Source organism: Halichoeres trimaculatus, unplaced genomic scaffold (genome assembly GCF_033239565.1).
Source record: "Halichoeres trimaculatus isolate MK-OKI-2021-1 unplaced genomic scaffold, fHalTri1.1 fHalTri1_scaffold_18, whole genome shotgun sequence".
NCBI classification, from domain to species: Eukaryota; Metazoa; Chordata; class Actinopteri; order Labriformes; family Labridae; genus Halichoeres; species Halichoeres trimaculatus.
Genome location: NW_027437196.1, coordinates 27,108,031 through 27,129,309, shown reverse-complemented (window position 1 = coordinate 27,129,309; position 21,279 = coordinate 27,108,031). Strand labels below are relative to the sequence as shown.

At 41.3% G+C, this 21,279-nt stretch overlaps 1 protein-coding gene across 2 annotated transcripts in view; it reads right to left on the bottom strand.

The window, feature by feature from the left end:
* The window catches only part of LOC141807345 (phospholipid phosphatase-related protein type 5-like), a 151,200-nt gene extending 131,707 nt beyond the window's left edge, over positions 1-19,493 (bottom strand). For both annotated transcript variants that reach the window (XM_074693288.1, XM_074693290.1), the window contains exon 1: positions 19,407-19,493. In XM_074693288.1, the coding sequence (XP_074549389.1) occupies positions 19,407-19,469 (63 nt within the window). In that variant the 5' untranslated portion in view covers positions 19,470-19,493. The remainder of the gene's footprint in view (positions 1-19,406) is intronic.
* Between the last annotated feature and the right edge of the window lie 1,786 nt (positions 19,494-21,279).

The following is a 21,279-nucleotide window of genomic DNA, read 5'->3' as shown; positions in this document are numbered from 1 at the left end:
AAGATCAGCTGACCCACAGCCAAGTCTAGTTTCCTCTGGATAAACTAAGATAAATAAGATCTTGGAATCGATCAAAATATTTAAGCAGCAAACTCCTGATACATGAAGTAGAAATTAAAAAATGTCTTCAAACATGCACCGATCGATCAGCGTGGGTTTCCTTAGTTTTGAGGGATTGGCGATCAGCCCATCCTTACATATGAAACCGATCTTATATATCTTCCTTTGTTGGGATTCCAGCAGTAGCCACGGTTACATGAGGAGTTTTTCGACTTTCCAAATGGAATCTTTCTGAATGACTTTTCCTAAAAGAATAGTATACATGGAAATAAATATTCCAATCTCTGGTTTACATTGGCCACTGTAATCAAACACAATAGTCAATGAGGCATGCGCACAAAAACGTAAACACCATGAGATTTATCAAAGCTGGAGGACGACAGTTTGTTTTTCAGTGTTGCAAGACTCCATTTGCCATCTGTCTAGTCTTGAAATTATAATAATTTCTTTCAAAGTTTGGATCAAAAACTAACTTTCTGCAGCAGTCCAGTACTGACAGCTTGCCGCCATTTTTAAAGTTGAGGAACGTCTCTGGTAGACCCTATATTTGGGTCCATGTAAACGTGGCTAATGCTGCCCTCCTCAGTCTCAAAGGTCTTATATATCTCTGGGAAGGTCTGACAGTAGCCGTTGTCACTTTTTGCTGTGGCAGGCCCACCAACCAGGTCACTTGTGCACGCATGCGTTCTTCGGCTGCACATGTAGACAGTCACTAGCACTTGACCAAGCAAGCATGTCGTCCGTTTGGCAGTATTACACACTGAAGGAAAAAGAGCAAAGGTTCATAATTTCAAATGTATGTAAAGCCAAAATAAGTTGTGGTAGGGCCGCAATGAAAACGTTTAGTAGAACAAACCTCATTCACCATTTGAGGAACCACCTTTGACTAAAACCAGAACTGGTCCCCAAATTACTGACCCATACTGTTCCATACCTATCCAATCCCAGAAGGTGGAGCTAGACACGACAGTCTGTTGATTGGTCGGAAAAGTCATCACTTCCTGTGCTACAGCAGTAATGAAGAACAACAAATAACCTTGTCATGTTTAAAGAAGAAGTCACCCAAACAGAAGGGTACCGCAAAGTGAGACGGTACGGGTTGGTACAATGGTCAATTGAAACACCACAAAATGCGAGCCATATCAAGACAAACCAAACTGAACTACCTGGTGGAAACAGGGCTTCTGACACCCCCCACTGACCTGTGCATCCCAAGTTCCTGATGTAACAGCAGCAGTTTGACATTAAGAAGAACGAATACAGCACTGTAAGATCAGCAGGGTTCTGCCTGTATTCAAACTCCTCCAATTTAAAACTCATTAGTTTCATCTCTTGATTCTGCAGATGACCAAACAGCCAGCAGCTTCCTGCAGTACACTGATAAATCCATGCACAGATGACACGTTGAATCAGTGTCCAACTACCAAAAGCTCTACACACTGAAAACTGAGGAGAAAGTTTGGATTCCAGCTTCACTTTGGACCTGTTACCTGACACTTTGAAAAAAAAAAAAAAAGTTAATACAGTCCATTTACCATTAAATGAATTTATAACCTACCTGCTGGTCACCTTACTTTGTAGCACTAATTTCAGCATTAAATCTGATACTGAAAGGGATGTAATTAGTTCTGCAGGGATTAACATGGTAATCCTAAATACTTGACAAATTAAAAGCTCGGCCTGATGATGGCTGAAGATATAAACTCAGAGAACTATCAAAGTTATTACGTTTACCCAGAGAGGTACATGAATATGTATCACGATTTTCATGGCGATCCATCAAATAGTAGTTCAGACATCTCTCTGAACCCAAACTGTCAGCCTACTGTTTGGGCTGGAGGAAAGATTGGCACAGGTTGAAGTTCCAAGACTTTCAAAGGAAACTCTGGGAAAGTGTCAAAAAGTCAAAAAGAAGAGTTTATATTTTTATCATGTGAGATGAGTCCAAAGAGTCCCTTCAGCTGCTCTGGTCAGAGGATGGCACACAGCCATCCATTACTTCATGTCGTCTTCTATTGTCAAATTGAATTTGTTATTAAAATCTGTGTTAATATAACCTCCATCTTAATGAGTGCAAAGAAAAAATTTATTGCGGTCACTGAAGCAATTAGGAGATTAGATATTCCAATTCCTCTAGATCAGTGTCTTTCCATCTTTTTGTCATACCATGAGTACCCCCTCACTTATGTGTGTTAATGATGCTTCAAAAATAGAACGCAAAACAACTGATTATTAAATAAAACTCATTTTAATTCATCTTCTTAATTTGAACATTTAGTTCTCTGGCATTTTCTTTTTTCTAATCTAAATTAAAGATAATAATAAACAATGTGTTGCCTTGAAAATTAATCAGTAATATCAATAAATAAATAAACACATAATTAAGATAATCAACCTGCCTTTAGAGTATTTAACTTTTGTAACATTTACCACAAAAAGTTAAAAAAAAAAAAAAATGGAGCTGTGTTGACTAAGTCCCCGTTAAACAGGCAGGTTTGACCCTCTATGGTACCTTGTTGCCTCCAGGCAACATATCCAATACTGGCCTTCTACACTCACACTATACATCCCAGTTGTCATGAAATACTTTTAGAAAATAGAAAACACCTTAAGGAACCAATAACAGTGTTTGAATTTGTCACATGACCCCATGGAGGTCAGATAGATTCCCTTTTTGGCTGACTTTCTCTCAAAGACAAACTTGGCCAATTCTCTCCTCAAAACTGTCCAATAACTTTTTTTTACCAGGCCTCTCTCACTCTCAAAAAATATGTTCATATTAACAGACAAGTAAATCTTAATCTCTAATAGTTTAATCTACTTTATTTGCTGATTAATTTATGGAAACATGTAAAAGTGCAAATGTTGCCCTGAGGCAACACTGAACTAGTGCTGCACGATTTGGGGAAAGGGTGCGATTTGTGATTAGGTGGACAACATTGTGATTGCGATTGTGCTTGCGATTTAATAAAAAAAGTCGTGTCATGATTAGTCTACAGACTTGCTTGGTTGTCATGGAGAAAAATCTGAATTGCATGTGCTGACATTGCGATTGCGATTGCGATTGCAATTGCGATAATCGTGAAGCCCTACACTAAACCATTATGGATTCACCATGAAAACATGTTGGTTACTGTCTTTGGAATTACAAACTGTTCAAAAACAAATTTATCATTCAATAGTTTTTATTTATTTTATTTATCGATTATATATATATATATATATATATATATATATATATATATATATATATATATATATATATATATATATATATATATATATATATAATTTCTTTATATTATGTTTATTTGATCTTTTTTAAGACAAAAAAAAACACTCTAAACATTTTTTTCTAAGTGGCTGCACTATGCGTATTATAGAGGGTGAAAATCAGGTAAATACACTTAGAATGATTTTCAGACTCACTTTAGCAGTTTCACTTTTTCTGATCAGTCATCTGAGCCCTAATGAGACACTTGAGCTCACTTGTCTTTCATATTTGCCTTGCTGCAGGTAAGCTTCTGTTTTGATTTTGGAGCAGCTGTGTCACAGGTTATTGTCTCCCTGGGGAAACTAAATGTAGCCCACACGTACCATTTTATTGATGAGCTTATCTCTGTACTTACAAGTTGGAGTTAAATTAAATGTTTCCACATACAACGTTCCTACAATATGTTGGCATACCCCTGGATGGGAATCACGGCTCTAAAGAAATCACAGCTCTCCCTACATTTTCAAATTTCTATTATCCTCTAAACCTTCTTTCCATCCTTCAAACAGATTGTCTTTTATAGTTTTTGGAGAATTTCCCAGCAAACATTGGAGCTCACCCAGTGAGAGTCAGCAAACGCAACGCAGGGAATTTCCTTCAGTCACTGAAGTATTCAACCTATATGAACTAATGAGCACAGCAGACTGAGCATGCTTTATGTTTTATACATGCATGAGAAATTCACCCCCAATCCCATGAGTCAATAAAGTCAAGCACAACTTGTCAGGTAGGTGGTATGCTATACTGATAATATGTAATCTCCAAAGTAATAAACAATATGATATAAATTGAAAATAAGAATATCAATGATGCAAGTTAAAGACATACTGAGGTCTAAGCTGATGAAACAACACAACTGTTGACTCTGCAGTTCTGTTTGAGGAACAGAGATGACAGCAGGCCAGCACATGTTCTGTCCTGTTTCATGTTATTACAGCGTTAGCTTTCTAATCCAGGATAATTGTTTCCTCGCTCCTCTCAGGAAAAAACAAAGTCATTTGTAAATAACAACTCAATCTGTTCACATCCCCTTTCAGAGAATCAAACAAGGCCTGCAGGAGAGGACAGGGAGGAGGGAGAGGAATGGTTTTTACTGCGGAGGGGGATGTGCAACTGAACACTCACTTATATGGGGGCATCCGCTTTTGAGCCAATTTGCCACCCATGTCAATTTTTTGGCTCAGGACGGATTTTGGCTCAATATGTCGTGCTTCAGAGACTTGATCACCAATCTTTTGATCGCAAGTAAATCAAACATATTTGAAATCCTGGTCGCTCCTTATGAAGGTATCTCACAGTAGAAGTATCGCCACGACCCAACTCGCCTCAACCTCTCACACAGAGAATGTGCGATCTCTGAAGTGACGTCTAGAGTTGGAAGAAGTTGGTCCAAAGTTCAATTTAGCTGTCGCTGCTTACCTCCAGTTCTCACTGAAGAATTGAGAGACCGTACTGCCCATGTCTGCCCAGCCATTTCCTCCTTCATACACTTCTTCTTCTTTTTTTGTTGTTAATGTCTCTTCACACAGAATGGCACAAATTGCCAAGGCAGCGTGTTTCTTTTTGTCGAACATCTTTCGTGTGAGTCCCACCCCTGGGCCCCTCTTCTTCTTCTACCTCTTTTTGACCTTGCAGTTTTGGATGCAAGAGTCCAGTTCCCAAACACCACAGAAGAATGATACCAAGTCCAACGTGTGGTATATGGACATAAAGGGCTCTAATTTCGCGGCGCAGCGCAAGGGGCGAAAGCCTGGCGCACCCCGCACAGTGTTAATTTCGTGTGGCACACCACCGTGCGCTGCCAATTTGACAATTTGGTAGACCGTCTGCGCAGAGATGGGTGTGACGGCGCGCCAAGGGGAGTTGACGGCGCACCAGGGGGGAGGTGTCGGCATATTCATGTTGGCGCAGTGACAATTTTGTGACAAAAACAGCGCAGAAAGTGCACTGAAAGCTCGCCAGCTCCAAGCTGGTCTTTTCTTGGCATTATATACATACATACATTTTAATGCAATAAACAATCACAGCAATCACTATTTAATGTAACTGTCTAAACCAGCATATACATTTATATCTATATTTACTGTCCCGTCACATCTGATGTCAGATTGAAGCCGTTTGTCATAATGGAAAGTTAACCTGACGGCAGCTGGAAGTTTGATGCACATCTTACGATTAAACAATAAACAGCCTCAACATTGGATACTGAGTATATATCTGGTTCTCTCATTTCATTTAATTCAAAGAAAATAGGGAGAGAAAAGACGAAGAAAAAAGAGACAAAATAAATGTGTGTCACTCAGGATTTACCTGTGATTTCCCATATTTCTCTGTTTTAGTCTTTATTTTTAACCTGATCTAAAAAGATGGAGTACATTATTGTAGGGAGGATGAGGAGGAGACACCGAGAGTGTATACAGTATATCACCAAAGGTTCTGCTATTTGGTGATGACAAACCAGGAGTGCAGGTGGATCAAAAGTATTCTGGATGGATAAGCCAGCTGTGTAACTGTCTCTTCATTTTGTACTCCTATTAAAGACAAAGGAACAGATTACATCGGTCTCGGGAGCTGGACCACACGGTGACGTGCTTCGTGTCCTCCGATGTGCCCCGCTGTCCATTCTCCTGCTGCAGGGACAGCGGCTCTGACCGTCTCCGCTACCATCACTGTTTCCAAGGTGCTGGGGATCAGTCAGACTAATCAGAAGCTGCGCCTCAGCCGCAGGGCATTTAAAGGCGAGGAGAGGCACTCATTTGATTGGTGAAAACAGCGCTCGGCTGTGTTAAAACCCACTCACGGCTTTTCTCCTCCCTCTCTGCCATTTGCACGGAGGGAGGCGTGGACCCTAACCCCTCTGCGCTACTCTGCGCCTCTCTTGGCACTGCAGGAAACTTGCAAAGTGCGCCGGTCACGCCTTGTCAGCCCGGCGAAAGCCGGCACAGGGCACGTGCGCCTGCAGTTGCGCCTGGTCTACGAAATTAGAGCCCAAAGTGTGAGCAGTAAAGTCTCCTCAGAGCATCAGGTCGTACAGTGTGAGAACATGACTCGTAGGCTGCAAACTTTTGAACCCAACAAACTAGTTGTGCAGTTTGAGATGGAGCTGAATCAAACAATTGCCCGGCTTAAGGCAGTGACTCTGCTAAATGTCCTGCATCTCTGACATATTAAAACCAGGCAGAACACAGCGAATTCACAACACGTACAATGAACAAACCTCATCTTCCTTGTCCAAAATAACACAGCTCAAAAGACCTGAATTATTGAGATTTCAGCGATTACTCTATCACCAAACAAATGATGCAAGTTTCATTAACATGATAAATATCCAAGAGAAATGATGAGTTCATCATGAATCAATGTCTGTCCTCTAGCAGCAGCTAACCTCCTCAGAAAGTAGAAGTGAGTGTGATAAGCAGAGTGTGAGAGCACTGAAACAAGCTGCTTCTCCCAGAGTCTTTTTCAGGAGACTCAGGGTGTTTGTTTGGTGTTTATCTGCTCCTGGTGCAACTGACTCATCCCAGCAAACCAATCCTGGACCAGATGGAGCAGAGCGGGTCACCTGGTAGCCAGGAGAAGAGATACTTGTCAGATAATCATCACAGAGACTGAGAGAGCCACTTCTGGACAGCTCACATTTTGATTGTTGTTGAGTGTTGAGATAGCAGGAAAATAAACGGTGAAAACAAAGAGGCCCTGCTAGTGTTTCAAACAATGTGGCATCGTCACATTTAAAAATAATCTCTGCACACCTGAATGTGTGACAGATGTGTGAGAGGAGGATTAAAAATGCTCCTACATTCTGTCTAACTGAATCCCTCAGCGCATCACTCTAACAGACATTCATCAGGTGTAAAGACAACAACACAGCATATGGAGTCAAAGAAACTGCTTCATACTCATACCAACTTTTCTGACATCATCTACAGCTGCTCAGAGGAAAGTCAACAACAAATCTTCAATTTCAACTTACCTCCTGACCTACACTGCAAAAAGCTGAAATCATACCGAGTGTTTTTGTCTTATTTTCAGGTGTCTTTTTAGACTTACTATGAGCCAAATTCACATTCACCTGACCAGGTGTAGTTGTCTTGTTGTGTTGCAGTATCGTTGTGCCATTGTATTGTTGTGATGATATGTGGGGATGGATGGGCAGGATGGTTAGAGTGGCACGTACGTGTGTTTGTACGTGGTGTGTGTGGGTGGGTGTCAAGGGCCTCTGGCCTTCTCCTAGGGGGTGTAAGGGCTGTTGAGAACTGGGTTTCCTGGGGAGGGTTTGTGAGCTGGGGTTCAGATGGGAGGGGGATAGGGGTGGGTTGGGATGGGGGGTTATGTTCGAGAGACATTGGGTCTCCCCTGAGTCTGGCCAGGGGCACTGCAGGCTGGTACCCTAACCCTAACCCTAACCCTAACCCCGAACCCTACCCACTAACCCTAACCCTACCCTAACCCTAACCCTAACCCCCTAACCCTAACCCGACCTAACCCCTAACCCCCCCCCAACCCTAACCCTAACCCACCCTTACCCTAACTCTAACCCTTGGGAGACATTGGGTCCTGTGGAGAGGTTCTCCCCTGAGTCTGGCCAGGGGCGCTGCTGGCTGGTACCCTAACCCTAACCCTAACCCCGAACCCTAACCACTAACCCTAACCCCTAACCCAACCCTAACCCGATCTTACCCCCTAACCCTAACCCGACCTAACCCCAAACCTTAACCCTAACCCTAACCCACCCTAACCCTAACCCTTGGGAGACATTGGGTCTTATGGAGAGGTTCTCCCCTGAGTCTGGCCAGGGGTGCTGGGGGCTGATACCGACTTGCCGTGGGTGGCTGCCTGGGCTGGGTTCGTTCTCCCAGGTGCCTGGCTGAGGGCTTCCACTATGGGATGGGTGGCCCTTGGGCTCAAGGGGCCCCGGGTCCTGCCCCCTGCACTCCATCGGAGGCCCAGCGTCTAGCAGGGCCTGTGGGCCTCAGACCCAAGCTCCCTGGGGCCCTCACTCTGCAGTGTCGGGGGTCAGCCTCCTGCCTCCCCGGGCCTCCTCTCCTTGCCTCCTCCTTGGTTGGCGTGCTGCTGTCTCCGTGGTGGTCTGTCTGGGCTCTGTGCTCTGTTGTGGCTGCTAGATGCCCTGCGTTGAGAGCCCTCTTACTGTGCGTCTGGCCTCTGGGGCAGCGGGGCCACACCTGCATGATCACACCATGGCATGATCACCTAACCCAAATCAAAACTAACCCCCAATGTTTTGCACTCTCACCCCTGCTCCTATATGTGTAGGTGAGTGTATGTGTCTGAGTGTATTATTATATATGTTATATTAAAATATTTCTACAATTGTCGATGTGCTCACTGTTGCTCATGATTTCTCCAGTTCATTTCTCCACAGGTGCTTCTTGTGATTATGATGTCAAAGACCTCAGGATACTGTTTCTTTTCAGGCTCAGCAGCTGGTTGCTTGTTCTCCTGTCTGTAGTCATTTGCTCAGTTGTTGTGGTTGCTGTTGTTTGTTGTCTCTCTCCCTCTCTGTCTAGTCTCTTCTCTCTCTACACTCTTTCCCTTTATCACGTTTTCTTTCATGATGTCATTTTGTTCTGGTCAAGCAGTAATCTTCAAACACTGGTAAAAAATATACTACAAAACACTAATAAAGTGTATCATTTTTAAAACTCAAGGGGAGCCTTATCCACAAATGGTTCCCCTTGGAAAAGTAATTGTGTTCTGCACAATACAGCTGCCAGACCATGATTCTGTTGTCGTGATGTTGGACAAGACATATTTAAAAAAAAAAAAACAACTTAAGATATAACTCTTGACGAGCACATTTTTCTTATCCCGCTGGAATTTTTTTTTTAACTTGTTACAAGCAATTCAGACCTCATTCCTGTCTTTAAATGACTAAGAATAAGACATTTTTCTGAACCGGTCAGGTGAATGTGGCTCATATTAAGTCTAAAATGACACTTTTGACTGAAATTAAGACACTTGAGAAGATTTCAGTTTTTTCCAGTATAGGCAGGAGGTCTTGCCGATTAAGAGAAAGTGCTTCACTTCTGTCAAAAGATGCTTGTTAGAAACAACTGAACTGATCTGTTTATGAAATTTCAAGCCTTTACCGACATTAAGTGCATTGTCTTAACTTGGTTTCATTGGCAAGTATAGCTGCAAGTCATCTGCATAAAAATGAAAGAAAGATTATGATTTGTTATAACTGAACCCAGTGGAAAGATATCCAAGGAAAAGAGAATAGGGCCAAGAATAGATCCCTGTGGCACCCCACAAGGGACAGAAGCATGTGATGAGCAGAGGTCACCAATCATCACAGAGAAGCTTTTATTGGCCTGCTCTAGGTGAGATACAAGGACTGCATGATTAACTCTAACAAAAGCCCCAGTGAGGTCTAATTCATGTTTTTACATCACTTTGTTTTATAATACTGAAAAGAAACACAATAAACATTAAGAAATATGAATGAGTGCATGAACAAGATGTGCAGCATTTTTCACAAACCTATATACCAAACCTTAACCTCACATAGCTCTGATACCTGGAGCATTGTTAAACTGTGGAACACAAGGCATACAAAGAAAAAACTGATGAGTGACTCATCATTGTGCTAAGACCTGCTCCAATACACAATCAGAAACCCTAACCCATCCACTAAGTACCGGCTTCATTCACAGGTCTGTGGAGATGATCTGCTCAGTGCTCTGCAGGCTTTGAGACGCGGTTGCCCGCTGATATTAGTCTGATTGGCTGCTGCACTTTTTACTTCTTCCTTGGCCCATGGGTGCTGGCTCCAACTCAAAGTACTCCAGTGATGTTTTAATACCATTAGACCCAAAGTGCATATCACTTTTGACTAGTCAACCGAGCTGTCTTTGAGTTTTTTTGAGCGTTGTGCCATTCAAAAGCAGTGCTGTCATCATACCGTGTCATGACTGCAGCAGGAAAATGCTGCCGAGGCTAAACTGCAAAGTGCTGAATCAACGAAACAGCACACAATTAAGAAAGTCTTAATGTTGGATAATATTTGCATAGTGTATTAAAGCTGCAGGATAATGCAACAAGAAGTCCTGGTGCATTTTGGTGTATCAAAAAAATATTCCTAATAAGTGATCTTCCAAACAGGAGCACTGTCCAGGTATAACAGCAATAAACTAAGCCAGACTTTGATGGGTCTAGTGGGTTATTTGTAAGTAGTTTTAATCTAAATACAGGTATTGTACAAACTACTAGTCCGTCTGTCACCTCCATGCCAACACCATCCTAATCTGAGTGTAGAGGCTGCACCCTCCAGTGGTGATCCGTGGAACAACAGGAGCTCAGTGTCATTCAGTCAGTCCATCAAAAAATCCAGCTTGAGAGTCTCACTCAAAGAATTGATGAACACAATCAGAATGTTTCATTCTGAACACATTTATGTGCCTGTTCCTACTACATTACAGGGGTTATAGAGCAGTATCCGAAGTATTGATAAAATAAATCATCTGATGGTCACACTTCATCTGTCTATCATAAAAAATTCTAGTGAAGTAGACATTGTCGACTCAATGCATGTATAAAATTATTCATAGTGATCTTGATTTTGGATATTCATATTGATTCAACATGACAAACTCTATTCAGAGACTTGAATAAGACACTTGGTTTTCATGGGTCTGTTAACCGGAATTAGAGACTGGGGACTGTGGAAGACAACAGAAAAGCAGGATGATCCACACTAAAGAAGCTCCAGCTGCAGTCGTGGTCTGTGCCCGTCCTTCTGTCCACCGGCACAACCATAGAACACAACACAAGGACCTTTAGTAGCAGATCATGAGCACACAGTGGGTGTGTCTAAATGCGTTAACTTTGTGCTTCCTCCGTCCTATCTCCTCCACGACACTGGAAGTACTTTCCCAGTCGCCATTTTGAAGACTGCCCCAAAACGATACTTGCGCTCAGAGGAGAGAGGATGGAGGAGACTGATCGGAGGAGCAATGATCGAGGAGACACGAGAGCCGGCTTTGCAGAAGTCTTTTCACTGACAGACACGCCCCCATATGGAATATCACTCTCTGATTGGACGCTGCAGCGGCTCTGACTTCACATGAAACTTCACAAACACAACAGAGTTTAATGAGAGAAAAGACGAGCTGAAGACAGGCACAGAGTATCATTCAGAAACTGATCATAAACCTGGTAATAAAGTGTTCACTGTGAGTTTTAAGCACAAAATACTGAACACAACCATCATCAAATCAATACAACAGAGGATAAATACAGAAAACTGACTGACAAATAATATCTTCCTGAGACACAATAAGGTGGGTTATATTAATAAGCTTCAGAGTTCACGATCAGATGGGCTCAAGATAAAGGCTAAATGATTAATAAATTATCTCACGCATTTTACCGGAAAAGTGATCCATGAGCTTCTAAACAGCACACAGAATAAACAGAGAGCAGGTTTTCTTCATGGTAACGTGTTTGATAAACTGGTTAAAGAAACAGACAAATCTCTGTCACTGTTTCTGTTTGATCAGTTATTACAGCGCACATGCCCAGATGCACAAACAGCTGTTAGAGCTGACTGACAGATGATCCAGAGGTGATCAGCTGATGCTGTCATCAATGAAACACGTCGCTTCATGTGACGCTCCGAAGGAGAGGATGTCCCATTGCTCTAAAAACGAATCTCCTCCATCCTCTCTACTCTCTTCATTTCCTTGCGTCTCTCCATCATCTCTGATGGGAGGGACTAAGACGCAAGTGGACGACGCAAGTGGAGGAAGGAAGGATGGAACTTTGGAGCTTTGAGACACACCCAGAGGTTTAGACCTGCAGCAGCCCGGGCACAACTGTTACACAGACAAAAAACAATCTGATCTCTCTAATAAAGGATAACACAGAGAGTGATGCAACTGACTGTAACCAGCTGTAATTAACTGCAGATTAGCACACACACACTGATAAACATATGTGGTTGTGAATTCCTGTTTTAATTACAGGAGGAAAGTTATAACTGCTTTTATCCAAACACCACTTCTAATACTGTAAAAATACAGCTCAACACTAAGTGCTTCACTTATTAGCTGGAGCTACAGAAGCAAACTCTGGTATCTTAACTGCATACAGTGACTCAACGCCAACTGTAAATTTTTCAATCATGAAAATTGAAAGTGAAAATAATGCTAAAATGATGGTCAGCAGGGTCACCACATTGGAATTACTCTATGTGTCTAAATACTACTTTTGTTTGCTTAGATGTAAGCTTGACAGTCAGCACATTTCTCATTTCCACTTTAAGCCATGTGCTCTGAGCTGACAGCAGCTAAAGTCAGCGCTCCCCCAACAGCTCCTTCTAAAACCTGACAGTCAAAGTGAAATGCTAGTGCAGGGTTAAAGAATATGACACTGCATCTATAAAAGAAGGAAACATAAATCTGATTCTGCTGCACTGAGTGGGATAAAACAGTCACTGTCAGTTTGCTGAATCCAGATTTGAAGCTGAAGGTAAACAGTGAAGAGAGATCACTGCCTTGAGGCATTTCTTCAACATGTATTCACAAACTGAGGCTTTGCTTGTGATTATTTGAAATTTTCCTCTTCATATTATTTTAGTCCATAAATATGAACTTAAATGCAGACATAATATTTGCTCTAGCATCCCAAGGCTGTTCAACAGAGCTTCACACTCCACCCACACAGACCTCTGCATTCAAGCATTTTTATTTGGCCACATAATGAAAGACATTCAGACTCAAGGAAAATGAGTCTGAATAGAAAAAAAGCAGATTAGTCAAAATGAAGTAAAAGTTAATATACAAGAGGGCCAAAAGCTCCAACAGCAGATTAGAGAGCAGAAGAAAAGAGTATGACAAAATGTAAGGAAGGGAGGAGGGGAAAAATGGACAAAACTCAGCTGAGATGATGAATTCATGAAGCAGGAGGAGCAAACAGCTTCTTTTAGGCTGAAAACTACTTCATACTTTGTACTTTTTGTCCTCAAAATTCTGCACACAACATCCCATAATGACGTGAATTTTTTCTTCTAATTTAACAAATGTATCAAAAATTAAAAACTAAGTCCATTAGTATTCACAGCCTTAGCCATGACTCTCTAAATTGTGCTCAGGTTCATTCTGTTCCCACTGATGCTCCTTGAGATGCTCCTACAGCTTAAACTGAGGCCCTCCTGGCACGAGGACGGCCCCGTATCGTCTTGTCGTCGGCGTCAAAACATGTATCGCTGTTTACACATCTTATTGTACATAGGCTTGTGCATTTACATGACAACACAAAACTGACGTCGTGTTGCCCTTCTGGTTCTGCTCCGAGGCAGATTCCACGTTAGCAAGTGCTCATTCATGTGCAACGTGCTGCGTCTCTGCATGAGCACTTGTTGTTGTTGTTGTTGTTGCCATAGCTGGTGTTGTTCATGCTCTCTAAGAAAATGTTGATATAATAGTCGAAGCAATATTTGTACCTGCTGGAACAATATCAGAATCAGTCCGCCTGTCGCCATTGTTGTTGTTGTGTGTGTCAACGTGGGTTGGGGGGCGGGGAGTAGGAGGGGTACTATGAGGTCACCGTCTTTTCCAGACTTATCTGTTTATACCAAGTACGGCATGAAGACGAATACGCAGATATCTACCTGCAGACCCGTTTTCAAAAAAGATGCGGAGTCATGGACAAATACGCGTCTCCGTATGTCAATATCACCGGATCGATAGTTTATTGTACCAGAGTCGTAGAAATTCGTACTCGTGTAAAGCCCACCCGAGTCCACCTGTGGTCAAATCGGTTGATTGGGCATGATTTGGAAATGAAGACACCTGTCTATATAAGGTCCCACAGGTGACAGAGCATGTCAGAGCACAACCCAAGCATGAAGACAAAGGAACTGCCTGTAGACCTCAGAGACAGGAGTGTCTCGACATACAAATCTGGGAAAGAGTCCAGAAATATTTCGGTCGCTTTGAAGGTCCCAATGAGCCCAGTGGACTCCATCATCTGTAAACGGAAGAAGTTCAGAACCACCAGGACTTTTTCTGGAGCTGGACCCCCGTCTAAACTGAGCTAGGAAGGGCTAGGAAGGTGACCAAGAACCTGATGATCAGAGCTCTAGTGGTCTTCTGAGGAGAGAAGAGAACCTTCCAGAGAAACAACCATCTCTACAGCGATCTACCAATCAGGCGTGTGTGGTAGAATGGCCAGAAAGAAGCCACTCCTTAGATACAGGCTCATAGCAGCCCCCCTGGAGTTTGCCAAAGGAGCCTTAAAGGACTTTCAGACCATGAGAAAGAAAATCCTCTGCCTTATGAGACAAAGATTGAACTCTTTGGCATCCTGTTTGGAGGAAACCAGGCCCCACTCATCACCTGGACCATTCCATCCCCACAGTGAAGCATGGTGGTGGCAGCATCATGCTGTGGGGATGTTTTTCAGCAGCAACGGGGAGACCGGTCAGGATTGAGCGTAAGGTAAATGCAACAATTAGGCCTGTCACGATAATCAATAAATCAATTAACCGAACGTTAAATAAAAACGTCCTTGGTAAGTTTGCCAGCCTCAATGAACTGACACATGCATGAATGTTTGTTTTCCTCCTCTCTTTCAACCAAAGAGGCTGAATGCGAAGATGGCTCACTACGTCTATCTTTCCTAACATCAGGGTGCATAGGTTCTATAGCGGATTTAGCAGATTGATAGCGTAGTGAGCATCTGTCAAAAATGTGATCTTTGGCATCTTTTGCGACGGGGCTGCTTGCGCGTACACATGGAGAGAGCTGAAGCGAGCGTCCTGAGGTGTAAGGAGGAAACACACGCTAATATGAGTGATGGCACGAAAGATACGGTTCTTAAGCCGCCTGCCACAGTCCCAGTGTGGGAACATTTTGTTTTTTATCAGAATGAACAAAGTGTGAGCTCATGAACACCAACAAGCTGATATGTCGCATTTGTTTGAAAATAGTGGTGACGAAGAAGAAGAAGGGGAGGTGCAGCGGAGCCTTGTTCTTTGACAATCCGCTCTTACTGAGGCTTTTGGTCTGCAAAGTAAATAGAAATAAAAGCGCCAAATGGTGGGCTCTCAAAGACAGCTACATTACCAAAGAAATGCAGCCCTTCAATACGGTTGAAAGCCAGAAATGTTCAAAATGTTTGACAGACAGTACGGATTGACTGGGAAAAAGTACATGTTACAAACAATTCAGGAACTGTATAAACTCCCTTTTATTTGAGCTATAGTTGTTATTGTTGTTGTTGTTTTTTTGGAGTTTCATTTTTTCTTTAGAGACAGGGTCTATGTTTTATTGTTTTTGATTAGTATTAATTATTTTCATTGGCATGTATTTTTTTCTAAAAGAGAGTCCATTTCATTTTCGTTGTATTTTTTCTCTTTCTTGTTTGTTAAATGTATTTTATTTTTTGTTTAATTTATTTTATTTAAAAGATCCTGACCTTTTAATTACAGTTAAATACTCTTAAGAAATTAAAGTTTCTTGCTTTTGATATGGTGTACTCACTTTATTATCCCATTTGTCATAATTACACCAATGAAAAAATGGAAAATGGAATGGGGAAAAAAAATGGAAAAAATCAAAATAATATTGACAACAATCGTTTATCAGCAATAATATTTTGGAAAATTATCGTCTAGCAAAATTTGTACATTGTTGCTAGGCCTGTCACGATAACAGAGAGATACTGGATGAAAACCTGCTACAGAGTGCTTTGGACCTCAGACTGGGGCAACGGTTTATCTTTCAGCAGGACAACCACCCTAAGACAACAGCCAAGATATCTAAGGAGTGGCTTCAGGACGACTCTGTGAAGTTCCTGAGCCCAGACTTGAGTCCGATTGATCATCTCTGGATAAATCTGAAAAAGGCTGTGCAGCAATGCTCCCCATCCAACCTTATGGAGCTGAGAGGTGCTGCAAAGAGGAATGGACCAAACTCGTGACTTCATATTCAAAAAGACTTGAGGCTGTAACTGCTGTCAAACTTTCTTCATATTGTCATTATGGGGTGCTGTTAGAAGTATTCTGAGTGAAAATTTAATTTATTCAATTTTGAGGGTAGGCTGTAACACACAACATGGAAAAAGTCAAATGCTGTGAATATTGTCTGGATGCTCTGTATACTGTTCTCTAAAGTACTAGGACTAAAGCACAGTTGTTCTATATTTTTCTTTGATGTAGTTTGTTTCACATATACCTTTCTGTGACTTCCTGAGCTGTCTGCTTTCTTTCCCAGAGTTCTTCGGTGGTTCATGGCTTGGGTAATATGCATTAATAATGAGTATTGTTCTAAGTTGAAAGTGACACTGATGGAAAAAAAGAAGAGTTTTCCTCAACTTCATTCATTTTATATTCTTGTACTCTAAACGACTCCTGGTGTATTTTTGAAGAAACATCAAACTGGATGAAATAGAGTTCAGTCTACCTTTAACACTCTCTGCCCTGAAAGCTTTTCAGATCATCAGAGTCAGCGTTAGAGGAGCAGATGATGAAGGTCACACAACATTTACCTCAGCTCAGGATGACAACAGCAGAAATGTCACTTTGAAGCAAAAGCTTTAATGTCTCTCAGTGTCCTTATGTATGTTTGTCTCCATGTGTCTTTTTGTGTCTCTGTGTGTCTCCGTGTGTCTTTGTGCCTCTTCATGTGTCTCCAAGTGTCTCTGAATGTCTTTGTGTGTCTTCATGTGTAGTTGTGTGTCTCCGTGTGTCTGTTTGTTTCCATATGTCCCCATGTGTCTTTGTGTGTCTCTGTGTGTCTCCATGTGTCCCCATGAGTCTTTGTGTGTCTCTTTGTGTCTCTGTGTGTCTTTGTGTGTCTCCATGTGTCCTTTGTGTGTCTCTCCTTGTGCATCTTTGTGTGTCTCCATGTGTTCCCTTGTGTCTCTGTGTCTCTTTGTGTCTCCCCATGTGTATTTGTGCATCCATGTGTCTTTGTGTGTTTCTGTGTGTCTTCATGTGTCTTTGTAAACACCATGTGTCTTCATGTGTCTCCATGTGTCCCCATGTGTCTCTTTGTGTGTCCCCATGTGTCTTTGTGTGTCTTTATGTCTCTTTGTGTGTCTCGATGTGTCTTTGTGTGTCTTTATGTCTCTTTGTGTGTCTCCATGTGTCTTTGTGTGTCTCTATGTGTCCTTGTGTGTCTCCATGTGTCTTTGTGCGTCTCCATGTGTCTTTGTTTGTCTCTATGTGTCCTTGGGTGTCTCCATGTGTCCTTGTGTGTCTCCATGTGTCTTTGTGCGTCTCCATGTGTCTTTGTTTGTCTCTATGTGTCCTTGTGTGTCTCTAAGTGTCCTTGTGTGTCTCCATGTGTCTTTGTGTGTTTCCATGTGTCTCCATGCCTCTTTATGTGTGTCTGCATGTGTCTGTGTGTCCTTGTTTGTCTCCATGTATTCCCATGTGCTTTTATGTGTCTTTGTGTCCCCATGTGCTTCCACATGTCTCTGTGTCCTTGTGTCTCTTGTTCTCAGGTGGGACCAGTTAAGACGCACAGACTTCAAATAGAGAACTGAGAAAAGGCTCAGCTCTAACAAAATGCTCAGGTTAGTGTTTTGGGGGTCAGACTGTGACATTTTCTTTGTTGTTGTTCCAAAACGTCCTCTGTCTGTGTACTTTAAAGAAAAGTTTTTCCCAGAACAAACACATTTTAACAAAGCTCCTGTGAATCAGATGTGACAGTAATAAGACTGATGGACAGTCTGGGTCAGACTGACTGTTTAATCACTGCTCTCCTGGTGGTATGGTCACTCTTATGGGAGGAACATTTCAGTATTTTTGAAGTCAAACAGGGGAACAGCACACGAGCTAGGCTGTGGTTTTCAGGCTCTGACACGTGATCTTACACACGTCAGCTGGAGTGTACGCTCAAACCAAGACAGTTTTTTCTTTTCTTTTCTTTTTTTAAACTATCTGCGCATGCAACACACATACAGCACATGTTCTTCTATCTGCAGAGCATCAGTTTAGTGTAGTGTGCTGTAGTGATGTATGTGCCACTCAAAGATGGTGAATTTTGGATCAGGGTTCTCCTCCAGCGACTTTATTTTGAGTAAAGAAAAACCTTGGATTGTGTCCTTACACAATAAAAAAAAAAACAAGAGAAAAATTTCTGCTTTGAGGGCAAAATTTCTCTCAGCTTTTCAGGTTTTCTAGTGTTGGAGAAAGTCTCAAACAACTGGATAGCCCTTGGTCTTCAATCAGGCCTTGATCAAACAGCAAACTCAGGCTCATACAGGGTCCGTTTTTTTTTAATTAATATGAATTGATAGAGGCAGATCAATGTTTTATGAGCAAGGTCCAAAATGGTCTAGCCTGTTGTTGAATTTAGTGCAGGGTAAAAATTACAAGAAAAGAATTCTGACAGTAAATAGATCTGCCAATAAACTGAAGTAGAGTTGCTATCTTCATGGTATTGATAGAGAGCTTATACAGGGGTTTGATTTATCAAATTCTACAGGGACAGGTGATCAAGGTGGAAATGAGTGACTGGATTTTAAAATGGGTCAATGACGTGTTAAAATATCTCATGTTCCTAAGCCTTAGAAAGACTCACTGCAGCATTGTTTTTTTTTAATATGGGGCAAAGTACAGTAATTTTTACTGTACTGAATAAAAATCCAACTCCGTGTCTTCAAGACCCTTGATAATCAGACATAAAACGTGTCTTAGCCTTTTTCGCCACCAGATGGTGCCAAGACACTGTGGATTTTCAGAAGCACTGCAGCTCTGAATGGAAAAGTCTCACTGCTTATGGACATCCAACAAGGGAAACAAAGAGGGAGAAGGCAGTAGCAAAGCCATCCAGATCTAACAAGACAGTGCAGAGTATGTGACAGACCAAAGAGACCTGACAGTCAGTTCAGTGCTGCAAATAATACCCAAGATCAAATCAGCTGTTTTTAAAACGCACTGATGTAAAGTCATGAAAAGGAAGTTAAACAGTTTAAAGTCAATGAGGAGCTGAGTACTGCCAAGACAGAAAAAAAGAGATTTACTGGTCTGAGCAGTGAACTGAGGCTCAGTATGACAGGATGAAGCTTCACATATTTTCCTCTAACTGAGAAAGCTTACCTCTCCAGCCAGTGACGTGCACAGCTTCCTCCGCTGCTTTTTACTGAGTCGGTTTGGAGGCATGATGAACAGCTTCTGTTATCAGCCCGACATGCAGCAGAAAAGGAGAAAAAAAGAGGTTAGAAGTGACAAAATGTTGATGAAAAAAGCAACAGGAACCACTGAGAGCCCAAGATATTGCATAAAAAGAAGAAACAGAATCCCACAGTGAATTAAAACCCAGAATATGACTTTATGTCTTTTATTAAGGTCATTAAGGTCATACTAAACTATAACTGCTGTTTACTTTATAATCATTCACTGAGCAGAGGAGGATAGAGAAATAAAACACTGCAATTCCTCTTTTCTCCACTGGGTGTCATAGAAGATTACCGATTACTGCTCTGGTTAAGGGGCTCAGGCACATCTTCAAATCTCTTTTTGATGGATGTCTCTCCTAAACATGTTTTTAAAGTGCAAAACAAAAATAAAAGTATCAAGAAACATAAAAATTGTTATTAGTAGTCAAGAGCAACTATTTATCTTATCCTGCACTAAAGAAAGAAAGAAAGAAAGAAAGAAAGAAAGAAAGAAAGAAAGGAAGAAAGAAAGAAAGAAAGAAAGAAAGAAAGAAAGAAAGAAAGAAAGAAAGAAAGAAAGAAAGAAAGAAAGAAAGAAAGAATGAATGTTTGGCTTATAGTCAAGTTTGGCCTATATATGTACTTTTTGTTTCCTTCAAAACTTGTCTACTGATAAACATATAAATAAACATGGGTCTCTCTAGCATTGTCTTGCATGATGATATGCCCTGTTATGTAAGGAAATAAAACAAAAGATTTGGACTGATTAAACTTAAGGACTCAAGCATTTTTATAATGATTAAGGCACAAAGACTGGAATGTGTGCAAAAGCTCATAATATTAGAATGTGTCCTTTGGTGTTTGAGTGAATCATTCACACAGTGTGTACCATATATCTCCTTATTTCTCAAGACTGCTGACTTAAGATTTCACCAACACCGTCCACGAGGAGGGTATGACACAGAAGGTGACTGCTGAAAAGGCCAGCTGCTGGATCAAAGAATATTAATGAAAAGTTATCGGGAAGGTAAAATTGTGGTAGGAAAAGAGCAACAGGAAAGACTGCAGCCCAGAGAGGATTGTCAAGAAAAGTTGATTCAAGGACTACAACACAAGGAGAGCTCTGCCACTGCTGGTTCATGGTGTTTTTTTTTTAAGGTATAAAGTCAAGACAGCAGACTAGAAGAGACTGTAGAGCCCTTTATGCATCCATCTTCAGAACGAAGTGCCTGTCCACAGTCAGGGCTGTAAATACAAACACACACAAAGCAGTAGGTAACACTATAATAATGACAATTATACTATTTAAAAGTCAAGTATGGTCACCGAGCAATGAACAGCACTTATTACTATGTAACAAAAATTCAGCATTTAAATATTTAAACTGTTAACTCCCATTAAAAAGTTTTTAAATTATTTATTTAATGATTCATGTGTTTACTTATTGATGCAATATCGATAAATAGTGGTGCTCAGCTGCTATTTTACTTACGGCATACACCCCCTAGTGGCAGCTTGTGCACCACACTTTGGGAATAGCTGTGTCAGAGCAATGAGGCATTTGATGACAATAATTCTGTAAAATCTTATTGTGACACCTGATGGGATTGTAAATAGCTGTACATAGATTTACAAAAACACCTTGCAATTTCCTGTTTTGAAGCAAATAGTAGTATTTAACTGTTGTTTGCAAAATTTGTACATTTGTTTTTGAAATTTACCATTTATATTTACATTTTGAGTTATCAAAATGAATTTTTGCAAGTTTGAGGTTCCCACAGTAAAAAAATGAACTTAATTAATTAATTAATTAA